The 13869-nt window shown below is 38.2% G+C and overlaps 1 protein-coding gene across 1 annotated transcript; it reads right to left on the reverse strand.

Annotated features, from left to right (window-relative positions):
* Positions 1 to 3505: 3505 nt before the first annotated feature.
* Positions 3506 to 9403, reverse strand: LOC120291786 (disease resistance protein RPV1-like). Its single transcript, XM_039309519.1, has 4 exons — positions 8937 to 9403; positions 6168 to 7266; positions 5696 to 5971; positions 3506 to 4837 (listed from the first exon to the last, which is right to left on the reverse strand). The coding sequence occupies exons 1-4, from the start codon at positions 9401 to 9403 to the stop codon at positions 3506 to 3508; spliced, it is 3174 nt and encodes a 1057-aa protein (XP_039165453.1).
* Between the last annotated feature and the right edge of the window lie 4466 nt (positions 9404 to 13869).

Here is a 13869-nt window from a genome sequence, read left to right on the forward strand (position 1 = left end):
GGTGACGGCGCGAGCTACGACAGAACAGAGGTGCGGCGTCGGGTGGTCACCGAGGACAGAGGTGGAGGCTGGCCGTGGGCATCGGATTGCGGGCGAGTTGCTGGTGCGATCGTCGGGCAGAGGTGCAGGCGGCGGTGGCGTTCGAGCGGCTCTGCAAGTAGAGTGGCCGGCGCGAGGGGGACGAACGGAGGGGACGTCGGGCGCTGAGTCACGGCGACGGAGATGCAGGTGAGGGACGAAAGTACAGGCGCGGCGGAAGGCAGCGCGCAGGCTGCTGGTGTGGGTTGCAGAAATTGAGGCGCGGCAGCAGTGGAGGACAGGTGAACTTCGGAGGCGAGCGGATGCGCAGCGGAGACCGGCGAGAGAGCGGTGGCTTCGCGGGGGCTGGTGTTGTAGGGTGTCGGCGACTAGGTCGCCGGAAGGAGGACGGTGGTGAGCGGAGACGCGGCACAGGCTTGGCGAGGGGGGCCTCACGGGCTGCCACAGGTCGCGGCAGCGGTGTGTTAGGTTGCAGGCAGAGCGGCAGCGGCCGGCAGAGGGAGACGCCGGCGTCAACGAGGGGCTGCACGAGGAAGACGAACAATAGCTCTCTTTTGATTTTTTTTTTTTTTTCTTTTGGCTGGACGTCCACTCTCGTCACTCTCTCACGTCATCTCTCTGCCCTTCTTCAGCAAAAAGAAACATCAGCTCTTTGACCTGACCTCTCCCGAAAAGAAAATCTGTTCCTCTTCTTAATTTTGAACTCGGAAAAAAATTGAAGAAGAGAAAGCCCCCAATTTTTTTGCACGAATTTTTCTCTCCCAATTTTTTTCGAATTCGCTCCCTTCTCGGTCATGAAAAATATGGTTCTTTTATAGTGATTCCAGACGCCGCTTTCTATAATATTTTCCGAGTTTCAATTTTCTATTGCATTGATTTGGCTGCGTATCGAGGCATGATTTCGCAATCAATTTAATGTTACTTCAATTCCTTCTCTTCTATCAAAATCATTGCCATTTATCCACCTGATTTTTAATCGTCTCTGCATCTATCAAAATCTGAATATTCATCGAATTTCAAATTTCAATACATAATCAATCGATCGATTTTCCTCTGTTTTTTCCTTTTATTTGTGATTTTTATTTTTATTTTCCTAAGGTTACCAAAAATTAGGTGTCAACACTCAGGAATAAAAAAAAAAAATAGATAGTTTGTTCCCGGGACAAAATTGTAAACAAACGCGTTTTTTTTTTCTTTTGTCCCCCGGAACAAAAAAATATATAAATTTTTGTTAAGGGAAACGAAACACAAATAAACAAACATGCCCCCTACTAGAACGGTGAAATCATGCGTCAACGGTCATGATCAAACGGCCCTTTTTTTTGTAGTTACTTTTTTTCGTAATATCATTAGTCAAAAGCAACTAGAAAAATAAATTAAAAAAAGCTTGCTTGGCAACCAATTTAGATTGCTTTTTGATTTAACTAGACATGAATTTTAAGAAAAGAGTGGGTAATACTATTTATCTTCAACAGGTTTGATGATTTGCTTATGTAATTAAAACTTACATTTATGGAAAATGAAATAGAATCTTCTACATATTATGGGTGTGTTTGGTAACGATTCTATTCCCGGGAAGAGATTCTGATCAGAAATAATTTTTTTTTTATTCTGTTTCTGGGAACAATTTTTGAGTAAAAAACGCGTTTGGTAACTGTACAAAATTTTTGATTCTAGAATAGAAAAAGAAGAAAAATGCGTTTGGTAACTACATAAAATTTATATTCCAATTCTAAATTTTTATCAAATTATAGAAATTCTATTGATTAATCATATTTATATTAAGTAATAAACATATTAACTAATCAAATTTTTTTATTAAATAGTAAATAATAAACTATAGTATAAACTATAAATATAAATAATAAATAATAAATTAAAATACAAAATTAAATATGTATTCTATATATAGCAAAATTTTCATTCATACTTCAAATATTTTTTAAAATTTTTCCTCTTTTTTTTTTTTTTTTTCCTTTCTTCCTCCCCTTCTTCTTCTTCTTCTTCTTCTTCTTCTTCTTCTTCTTCTTCTTCTTCTTCTTCTTCTTCCTCCTCCTCCTTCTTCTTCAAGGTGGCCGGTTGCCGGCCTTAAGACGACCGGCGACCGGCTAGATGAGGGTTGATGACCTCACTAGAGCGTCACCGACCCTCGGCGAGCCGTGCCTCGTTGGCCAAGCCTCGCCGGCATTTGGGCGAGCAGCCTCGCCTAGCCATGGCTGGGTGCAGGCCTCGCTTGGCCGAGCAAGGCTCCCTGGTGGCCGAGGGAGGCCCGCCTCGCGACGGCCGGGCGGGCGTCGGCCGGCAAGCTCAGGCAGCTGGGCGTGCCTTCGGCGAGATTGCCGACGACCGGCAGCGATGGGCGGCGGACGGTGGTGTTCAGCAGGGGCGGCAACGGCGACAGTTGAAGAAGAAAAAGAAGAAAGAGAAGGAAAAAGGACAAATTAGGTAGATTTGATTCTAGAATTGTTCCCGGGAACAAAGAATCAATTTTATTTTATTTTATTTTTATTCTACTCCAAATCTATTCCCGGGAACAAAAATTTTACCAAACGCGATTTTGTTCGAAAACTACTCTGGAACAAAAAATCGAAACGGGTACTGTTTAGATGGTTACCAAATAGCCCCTATTTGTCTATGTTGGTTCTTTTGTCTTTCAAAAAATAAAGTTATATGTGGCCAAAAGGAAAAGGAAAAGGAAAAGAAAAATATATGAAGATCAAAGTAGGATATATGTCAATTTATGGGGGGCCATGTGTCAAACTTCACATAGGCCTCTCGCTTTTGCACCAAAAAACTATAAAGTACTAGATCAAATTAAATCAGATTAGATTAGACTATATATATATAATAATAAAAAAAAAAGCCAAAACAACTCAAGCTTGAACCGAAAGAACTAATTCTGAATAATTATCATTTATTTCAAAAGAGAAAGCACTATTATTTAATTATTATTTTTTTTGGAATTAGTAGTTGGATGTAATCTCCCCTTTCTTCCTTGAGGATTTTCTGGCCAAATCTTCCTTAAGCGTTGAAAAAAATATAAATCTCATAGAAAGATCACTTCTAAGTTCTAGGTGGTCAAATGAAGGGAAATAGTCAGCATATACCTCGATGAATTACAAATGAATATTTATGTTGATCCATATTAACTAAGTTGTCAATGTCAATAAGTATATGATATAGATGCTCATAAAAGTTACTCTAATATTCTCTTTTCACAAACCGTACACATTTTCGAGAAAAAGGAAATGAAATTGGAAAGCGTTTCCAAAAACGAAATGGCCAGTCTCCACATAATCTTATTAAAAAAAATCATCAAGACACCATAGGCACACCGAAGTTAAAGGGAAGTGTGTGTATATATATATATATATATTATGTCCTCCAAACCTCAAAATTGCAGATTTGCTGATCTTACAAGCTTGCTCAAGTACTAGAGTGCGAGATCATCTCTTCAAGCTTTTTCTTAAAGTTGGAAAGGATAATCTTTTCTATAGGGACTACGAAAACCGTTATATCGAAAATTAGACTCCTTCAAGTTCTTCAAGTTGGACAAATCAGGTAAACTTCCCCAGGATCTACAGCCTTCGATCCAAAGAATTTCTAGAGATTCCAGTCTGTCAAGACCTTGAACGTCAACCAGTTTCGGACTGTACCATAACTTACAATCCTTAAGATTTTTCAAGTCAGAGAAGTTGAGCAATGTCTGAAGGGAGCGACACTCAGTAATATACAAGAGCTGCAGATTCTCCAAATTGGAAAAGTCAACAGCTTCAAGAAGATTGCAATTGCGAACTGTAAGTTCCCTCAAGCTAGAGGGAACCTGTCCAATCTGGTGTAGGTTCTCACAGATCCGAACTACGAGTTTCCTCATACTAGAGGGAAGCTGTCCAATCTGTCGCAGCTTATTGCAGTTTATGAGTTCAACTTCTTTTAGACAGCAAAGGAAACCCAAATATGAGCTTACGTTGGTGATACTCGAAAGATTCAACATACAACATGGGTTGGAGATGTCTGGAGGTTTTTGGGGAATAGTGCGAGTGATGGGGGGTGTGGTGGGAAAACCTAATTTCAGATTCCTTAATCCCACAAGGTTGGAGATCTCTGGAGTTTTTTCTGAAGTTCTTGAGGACAAATATAGATTTACCAAACTCTGGGGAAGTTTTGGTACATTATCCACAAGAGTGTATGTTAACATCAAAATCTTCAAGAAAGGTAATCTCCCGATATCCCTAGGAATCATCTTTAGTTGCGTGCAACACTCTCCATAAATTTCTTCAAGTTTCTCCAACATCCCAATTGACTCAGGTAGCTTTTGCATGTGACATGAGTTTATCCTCAACACTTTCAAGCTCTTTAGATTGATAATGGTACTTGGAAACTCTACAATGCCCGTGCTTGAGACATCCAACTCAGCTAAAGATTTCAGCATTCCAATCGAGTCAGGAAGTGTTGTTAGCTTTTTGGCTCCACATATGGACAAGCACTCAAGATTCACCAGTGCTCCGATTGAGCTTGGGACTTGACTAATGCGTCCATAAATAGCATGGTTACCTATGAGCAACTTGGTCAAAGCTTCTAGAGAACCTAATTCAACAGGCAGCATTTGGAGCCGATGACATACATTTAGATCCAAGTGCTTCAGACATTTTAGACGACCGATGGATCGATCAATTTGTAGCAAATTCTCACACCCCACTAGAATTAATATTTCCAAAGATGAATATGCAGAGAGGTCAGGAGTTGTGCTTAAACCGAGGCAATTTGACAAATTAAGGACCTTCAATTTCATAGCTACCTGTCAAACAATAATGTATATTAAGCGAATTTGATTTATATGATTTTAACATGACATAAACAAATATATCAACTAAGGAAGCATTCCATCAAAATAACTTTATAAATACTCTATGTATATCCATTCTTCTCACATGGCTGCGGTCCTACTATTCCATTAATAACCATATTTAGTTTATCCTCCAAAAAACTCATTTAGAAAGTTCTTTTTGAACATTAACAAAAGGTACTCGTTAAACACCTAAGAGAAGAAAGATTGTTATCTTAGAACAGGAAAAGTGTGAAATCTATGTGAGTACAGATGAGTAGACGAAGACCATAATCGCTCGAAGGTAACAATAAGACATTGGCGAGAATTTCAGCTCCTTTGCACAGAGACATTGATGTTTTTTGGTACAGATTTCTCCCCGTGGCTTTAGCTGTGAAAAGGGTGATGTAGTTACCTCAGCTACAGCTACTTTAGAGATACAACACCTTATAGTTGCTTTTAGGAAACTTTTTCACTCAACTGTAATGTGCATTACCCAATGAAGGTTACATCGCTTCATAGCATAGTTAAATCATAGTGCGACTACGTTTTAGCTGCAGATATACCAAACAAGATTTAATAAACAAAGGTAAAGTAATTGTTAGTTTCGATATACTTCTACCTAGCAATAGTAATAAAGTTATAAAACATTAAAAGAAGTTGAACTATGGAGTGCGAACTTGGTATCCTAGGGACATCTTTCAAGAGCTAGCTTTCTTCTCTTAGATTAATTAGAAACCCAATAAAATGACAATCCCCAACCTGTGCAATGCACGAACCTGAGCGGGAGTAAAAAGGTATACAATATTGTACCTAAAATTTTGCGCATACCTTAAGTTGAGTCCAACCGTTCCAACCTTCTGTTATTTGGGTCCGTGATAGGTCAAGGACGAGTAGATTTTTGGGGCAAAAGTTGGTTGCATGCAAATATAAAGGACAATTCTTCCAAGAAAGCCATCTTAGTTCTGGAAAGAGACCCTCAAAGTCTCCAGAGAAGTTTCCGCTCGTCATTCCAAGAAATCGTATATTTGGCATTTTCATAAACTCTTCTGGTGTAAAAAGAACTCCGTCAACGTTCAGACAGATCGCTTCAACGGCCTCAGTTCCCTACAAAGGTGAAAGAGAATATCCCATTAATCCGGGCAAAGTGAATATGGATTTCTACAACAGTTTGGGTTACGCATGATGCCAAGGAGTCGGATCATTTGAGGGCTTCGAGTGAAGTACAAATAAGCTGTAAAAAGAAAAATTCTGGGCAGATTTATGCCATGAAAAACTTAGAAGGTGTTGCACTCAGCTTTACCTTCTTTCTGATGATCATATCCAATGCTTCTTCACAGTTCCACACACGAGAACGCTTTCCTGGATCTTTGTGATTTTCAGCACGTACGATGCCCCTACCTAAGTCTTTAAGCTGGTCATGCATCCAAAACTCATTCTTTACTCCAATTTTTATTAAGGACATCAGAAGTAGGACATCAATCCCCTCATCTGGAAACAATTCATAGTTCTCCCACATATAGATTGCATCTCTCTTATCCTTTCCGGTTAGAAAACAGGCAATATCGAGAAATATTTGCTTTTGCTCTTCATCTAGAGCCTCATAACTCAACATTAACTTTTTTTCCACATCTTCATGAAGATGGCTTTCCATCTTTTTTAGTGTATCTTCCCACGCTGCTTTTCTTTTTTGGTATAAAAATGAACCCATCACTTCAATTGCCAAAGGAAGTCCACCGGTTTTTGCAGTAACATTCTTAGCTAGACTTAGAAAGTCACTTGGAGGATAGTTGATTCTAAATGCATGCTTACTAAAAAGTTGTAACGAATCTTGACTATTCAACCCTTCAACTTCATAAGTCAAACTATTCTCAAATACAGACAAAACACTTTTATCTCTTGTTGTAACCACAATTCTACTTCCTAGACCAAACCATTCTCTCTTTGCTGCTAGTGTTGACAGTTGGCTCCTATGATTCAAATCATCAAGGAAAATAAGGACTTTCTTTCTACTAAATCGTTCTTTGATAATATTTATCCCTTGATCGATGCTGCAAACCTCAATTCTTTTGTCCCCAAGGGTATCATGCACTAGTCTCCTTTGCACATTTAGAAGACCAGAACTTGAACTTTCCGATGCTTGTCGAATATCTGGGATAAAGCTACAACTTTCAAAATTAGTGGACAGTTTGTGGTAAATGACCTTTGCAAGAGTTGTCTTGCCTATACCACCTATTCCACATATTCCAATGAGCCTTATGTCCTTAGATTCAACACTCAACAAATTTATTATTTCATCCATTGATTGGTTGATCCCAACCAAATGATCGGACATATGTACCGGAGACACTTTAAGCTTAACCAAAACTTTACGAGCTATTAATCGTGTGAGTTCTCCATGGCTGCATGTCAATAGAAAGATTGCAATGAAGTTGCTGTCAAATACAAGTATGTGGAAAAATTGCCGAAATAGTTATAAACATATTGTATTACAGCTAATTCAGTCATAAACATTTCAATTATATATATTTAGTCTCAAACCTTTGGACGATTTGTCAATATAGTCCTTTGGCCAATTTTTGCTAAAACCGCTGACATGGCTGTCCAATTAGCACTAGCCATCTTACATGGCGTGGACAGCACTAGTGGACATATTTTCATTTTTAATTTTTTGTAAAATTTTCCTTTTTCTATATTTTCCCTCTTTTTCCCTTTTCTTTCCCTTTCCTTTCCCTTTTGGTTGTCGCCGTTACTCAGCCATGGCCGGTGAGAGTTGAGCTTTTAGCTTTATAAGTTTAAGTCTTCTTTTCACTCATTCTGTGGGATGGGTGAGAGTTGAGTTTTCTCGCGGGTGTGGGCTTTTTCTGGTTTGAGTTTAGGGTGGGCTCGGCATGAGTTTAAAAAAAAGCAAGCAATTCAATGAGAAATCTAGGATCGAATCGACATTAACCTTTTTGAAAGCCGCTTGGCAAAGGAAAGAACTTAGAGAGCTTTTGAAGGGCGGTACTATGACTCCTCTTCCATTTTCAGAGCCGATTCTATCTAAGAACGGACCTAGTTGGTTTGTTCTCAAATACCATAGGGTGGAACAAAAACTAGCGTCGTGTTTGGACAACTCGAAATTCATTACTTCAATTAGTCTTTTCAAGTTTTGATTCGAATCCTAAAAACAAAAACCAGTCCATTGATTTGAAAAGAAAGTATATGAATAAATCATATATGAAAGTGGAAAAGGAAACAGATTTGGAGTAAGAGCAATATTCCTGTCGGGGAAAATGAGGTTGTACAAAAAAAATAGTCCATTAACAATAAAGGAGGTATCAAAGATTACAACAAAAAAATGGACAGTGCCACCGGGCATCGGAGGGCGGTGTGACCCCGTAAGGGAGTCTCCGGCGGTTCCTCGGTTACCGAAAAAAAAAAAAGATTATAACAAAATAGAATAAAATAAAATAAAATCTCGACATCATCTATAACACCCTGACATGTATCTAAAGATCACACAAACACAAGAATCGTACAGCATCAATCAAGGAATCCTTCTGACTTTGAATAACAATGTCCGGATTAGATCTTCTCTTAGGTTTTGAATTTCAAATTATAATCAAATTAGATGTGCAATGTTTGTCTTTGAGTATAAAGGCTTTCTAATCTAATATAAGCTCTTTACTTCCAATTTCTTACTTCAGTATTTCCATTAACATTCAAATTATGTGTCAAGCAAGCATAAAATCCAAGTATATAAGCCCTATGCTCTGATTCATTTAAAGTTCTTTGCAATTGCTATTGTTTGTTTCCAGTTATTTGCTTGTGCTTGGTGTTGATAATTCAAACTGTAAATCATTGATATTTCAAGACATATCAGAGTCCAACTACTAATGACTCGAAGTCAGATTTGACATTTTAAGTGGCCATTGATCTGGTTTTAAACTATTGAATATGTAGCGACCACAATTTGACAAAGACAAGCATAGAACAAAATAAAAAGGTTTGGCTATTCAAATCATAACCTATATTCAAGCAAAAGAAACAGAGAGAAAAAGGGCAGATAGAGTTGAATGAGTTAACATACCCTCTGTTCTTGGTGTCCCATCCCTTGATTCCAGTGACCTCCTTGAGTGCCTCCGCCCAGCGTTGCACAATCTCAGCCCCATGTTTTTTTTCATGCAGAGTTAATGCATCCCTATACACCCTACTTTCAAGCTTCACATCAGAAGGTTCCACATCATAGAAAATGGGCATGACCTCTAGTTCATTGGTTTTCCTACGCTCCATCATGTATTGCAGCTCACGCAGGCACCAGCTACTGGAGGCATAGCCTTTGGAGAAGATGGGAATGCAGATTTTTGAGTCATTGATGGCCTGGAAAATCTCAGTGCCAATCTCTTCACCGACGTCGATCCCCTTTTTGTCTATGAAAACATGGATACCCTTATCTAGCAGGGCATGATAGAGGGAATCTGTGAAGTTAGCTCGAGTATCCGGTCCTCGAAAACTCAAGAACACATCAAACTGAGCTCCAGATGTGCTCTGGACCATCCTCAGTGACCCATTGTTGACATGAGCGGGAGACTGGTCCGACCACCCGGCGGGAGATTTCCCGATACCTGAGATGAAGCTCCGCTTTCGGTGGATTTGATTTGGGTTCTTTTGTGATCAGAAGATGACGAAGGAGAGTGTGGTCGACCATGGGTGCTCACGCAGCAACCCATTTTTGGGACTTTTTACTTTTGTGATGAGAAATTTTCTTTTCGTGGCATTCAAAGTGAGGAAAACTTGTGTGATCTCGAGTGTTTAGATGAATTTGCAAGTTAACCTTTTTATCATGTTTGAGATCGCTAATTTTCTGCACACGAATGAAAAAATCTTGATTTAAACTGCTGAGCTGTCTTTGACGATCTTGAGCATTTCAATGTTTGAAGGAGTCCTTGTGACCAAAATATATATACGTTTGAACGAGTCCACACATGGCATCTTTTTAAAACTCTACTTTGGAGGGGTCTTTTGTTTCATTCAAATTGTAAGAAAGGTTCAACGCTTACATAAAGTACAAATGGCAGTAACAGAGTCGGGTCAACATAAGTTAGTAGAAGTCGAAGTCTAAGTTGTCGGTCGGTCCTCATCAATTTGCCAGGTGGGCGTAAATGAACTTGCGGCGTTTACTCGTTGGGATTTCTATTTAGAATAGAATATGAAATCTAAAAATTATGCTATATCGATGAATAATAGTAAAAAACCAGATATTTTAATATTCGATTATGTCAATTGTTTGGTATTTATGACACATTAGTGTAATTGAACCTGAAAATACACAAATAGAGATCGTAAAAATCTTTCGTTGAAAAAAAAAAATCAAATCTAATAAAAGTGAGAAAATATGATCATTCACTTCTACAATTATTAAAAGTATGATGATTTGACTCTCTTGTTACTTTCATGAAACTTCAACATAAATCACAAAGCTACGGAGAAGAATGAGTTTTGACTCTCTTGCTATTTTCGTGGATTTTTCACGTGAACCGAAGAGTTACGAAGGACAAGAAACTTCGACTCTCTCACCATTTTCATTGAGGTTTAATGTAAATTAAAAAACTATTGAGGAGTTGTGAAGTTTCAACACAAATCAAAAATACAAAGGAGAAGGAGAAGGAGACGAAGAGCATATTTTTTTAAAGAAATTTCATTGCCCCTCTTTGAGAATTAAAAGGTCCTTTTCATGCTTGAATTTGTTCATTTAAAATTTGGTTCTTCTATTTCATTATTATTTACTTTTTTATTCCCTTCCTTCATTCCTAAATAAAAATTTTATCAAAAAAATAAACTATACTATTATAGCTAAAATATGTAATATTATAGATACTAAATATACATATACAAAAATATATTATCATTTAAATAGATAAATAAAATTAGGAATAAATAAAAATTATTTGTTTGTTATTTGGAATTTTCTTTTTAATATTATAATTCAAATATTATTCATATTTAACTATTATTTTAGTTTTATTATTTAACGAGTTTGTTATTTATAGAAAAATAGCTTTTATATCATGAATATAAGAAATCGCATTCAACTTTATCTCACCTCTCGCATAGGATAATTTTATCCGGTTTATATTTCTTTTTTATCGAATTATATCCTATCTTTGGTAGCAACCAAATACAAGTTAAGATAAATGACATGTGAACTTGAGGAATAATATGAATGACACGAACCCATAAAAGGAAAAGACAAGAAGAATTTGCAACGGATCGACATTCAGATTTTTCATAAGAAAAAGAAAGGGGAGAAAGTTACACAAGATGACCACCGAAAGAAAAAAATGTTGCCTCTCAATTGCGAATTGCGTCAAAAGCAAAATACACTCTGTAGGATGCTTTGATTGGCCTGATCTATTTAGGCTGCTTGGGAACAAATTCCCACCGTTTTTGGGGCCTCTAAAAGTTTTTGAGTAAATGTTAAGGTGTTGGTAAACAATTTTGAAAGCCCATTTGAAAAATGCATTGCATTTCTAAAGTCCTCCAAATGTCACCACTCCCCATTAGCTTGGGCATTCGGCCTTATTAGGTAATGTCAAGAATTGCTATTACAGAACCCAAGTCAGTTTTTCCAGATTCTGACTTCAGATCACGAGCTGATTTTGACATAGAAAATGAACTCCAATTTTAAAGTGTGATCTATTGTTTTGAAGCTTAGGTTGTCTATTTTGGTTCTCTAGTTGAACACTTTCCGAAATTTTGATGTTTTTCAAGCTCAGATCCATATGTGAAGCCCACTGACCCAGTGAGCTACGATTTTCCAAGGCATGCTAGCAATCATTAATCAATCAACAAGCAATTGTTAATCAATTTTTACAAAACATCAACCTTTCAGCAGCATTTAGCCATCACAACTCCATATGCTCATCTGGCTTCATTAAACTTCCTCCACAATCTTAAACTAAAATTTTTGATCTACCAAACTTGTTCGCGATGCCTTGACGTTTGATCGAGTGATCCGGCCTCCGTATATACTTCGAGGACTTCACAGAATGGCCAAGGACGCTCAGAAACTCACTGAAATCACAGCACAAAAAACTACTTGAAAATTCGGATTAAGGAGCTTGGGTGAACAAACAAAGGAAATGATCAAGTTGAAGGAGATCCGGTGGAGTATTGGCTAAGCTTCGACCACCACCACTTCGAGGACAGGTTGAGAATGCCGTCACAAGAGTCGGATCACTGAGGAATTGCCGGCGGGCGACCAAATCATCATCAGAAGCTACTGGAACCAGCACTGGCGTGTGAGCTGTTGTTGGGCCCAAGAGGAAGAACCGGCTGGTTTGAGGTCAGCCGGCGATGCGCTGGTGCAGCTTAGCTTGCGACTGGCTGGGGGAGGGTGTGAGGCATGTGGAGCGGTGGTCGTCCGCCGTGGGGGCACCGGCAGCCAGCCAAAATCGGCAATGAAGAAGTGCGGCCAAGAGTGAGAGAGAGAGCTGTAGTGTCGTTAATAAAAAAACAATTTTTTGAAATGAATTTGTTGGCAGAGTCGTTCCCGTTGTGGTTGCTGAAGCAGCTGAGGCCTTGACTTTAAGAGTAGGATTGTTGGTAGCTTAAGCAAGAAAGTGGCAGAGTATGGAATTGGAAACTGAAGCTGCAGTCGTGTATGATGTTTCTCTCTTAGAGATCGAGGTTTTTTATCGGCAAAAGTCCCATGTCAAGCAACTAAGGAAATATTTTGAGGCTTATAATGGGTATGGCTCCCTCTCCTGATAAGCTGGTTTTACGGATCTTCCACCCCTTGTAACGCATTATTTTTGGATCCACACCGGTGGTGGAAATTCATTGAGATTCTTCTCTATCTAGTAATCCACCACCAGTTTTCGGAAGACAATTATTCACTTCACTGAGAATTTGGTCTCTGGCAGTATGATCTGTGATGATGTATGATTGACAATTTCAATGGGAAGACGAAAGTATCAAATTTGAGAAGTGAACCTGGTCCTCAAGCGAGACACATGCTAATAGTCATTAGGGGCTATTAAGCGTTCACAATCCAAGTAAACCACGAGATGGAGAAATGGAAGAGGAGATGAAAACATTAAAGTAAAAGGGCAAAGTGGGGCCTGTGCCGAATGAGTAGAGGGCGTAGCAAGTGATCTTAATCGTCGAGAAGGCACATTCTTGACACCTTGTATGTATAAAACTTCGTAATTTTTTTGCCAAGAAAATGAGTTGTCGCCTTGTAATGCCAACATCAGCAGATTCTGCAGTTGACAAAGTTAATTCAACTACAAAGAAATATGTATTTTTTTAAAATTTGCAAATTAGTTTATTCCTATCATCTTTTGCCCACACTGGAATCACGCCTATATGGAAGGAACCGAATCAAATCCAGGAAACATGGACGTCCTAAAAGAACAAGACATAGCAAATGTCACCTGGAAAAGGAAAAAAAAAATAAACAAAATCACGTAGGCATTTTTTAGAGTACGTTTGATAACATTTCTGTTTTAAAGAACAATTTATTTTCAGAATTTTTTTTTCTATTCTCTGAAATAATTTTTAGTAAAACAATATGTTTGCTAACTATAATAGAAAAAGAATAGAGATGCATTTGGTATGAATCACAAATTTTTTTGTGCCATATAATTTCTTTTAATATTTTTTTCTTTATTTCCTCTCTTCTTCCTCCTCCTCTAGCTAGTGATGGTGGTGGCTGGCAAGTCTTCATTGAGCGATTAGAAGAGGAAGAAGAAGAAAAGAAAAAAATGAAAAAAGAAAATGACTTATTTCTAGAAATTGTTTTCGGAAACAAGTAATTACATTTTTCTACTTTTTATTTCTGTTTTAAATGTATTCCTTGGCCCCTTTTCTATTCCGGGGTATGTTACCAAATCTATTTTTATTCTATTTTCTATTCTTGGGAACAAAAAATTACCAACGCCCTTACATTGCCCAGAACCGTGAGAAACCGTGGGAGACCGGAAACGGTGGGTTCGGAGGAAACAAGGAAACAGCACAAT

This window comes from Eucalyptus grandis, chromosome 3 (assembly GCF_016545825.1).
Source record: "Eucalyptus grandis isolate ANBG69807.140 chromosome 3, ASM1654582v1, whole genome shotgun sequence".
In the NCBI taxonomy this organism is placed as follows: Eukaryota; Viridiplantae; Streptophyta; class Magnoliopsida; order Myrtales; family Myrtaceae; genus Eucalyptus; species Eucalyptus grandis.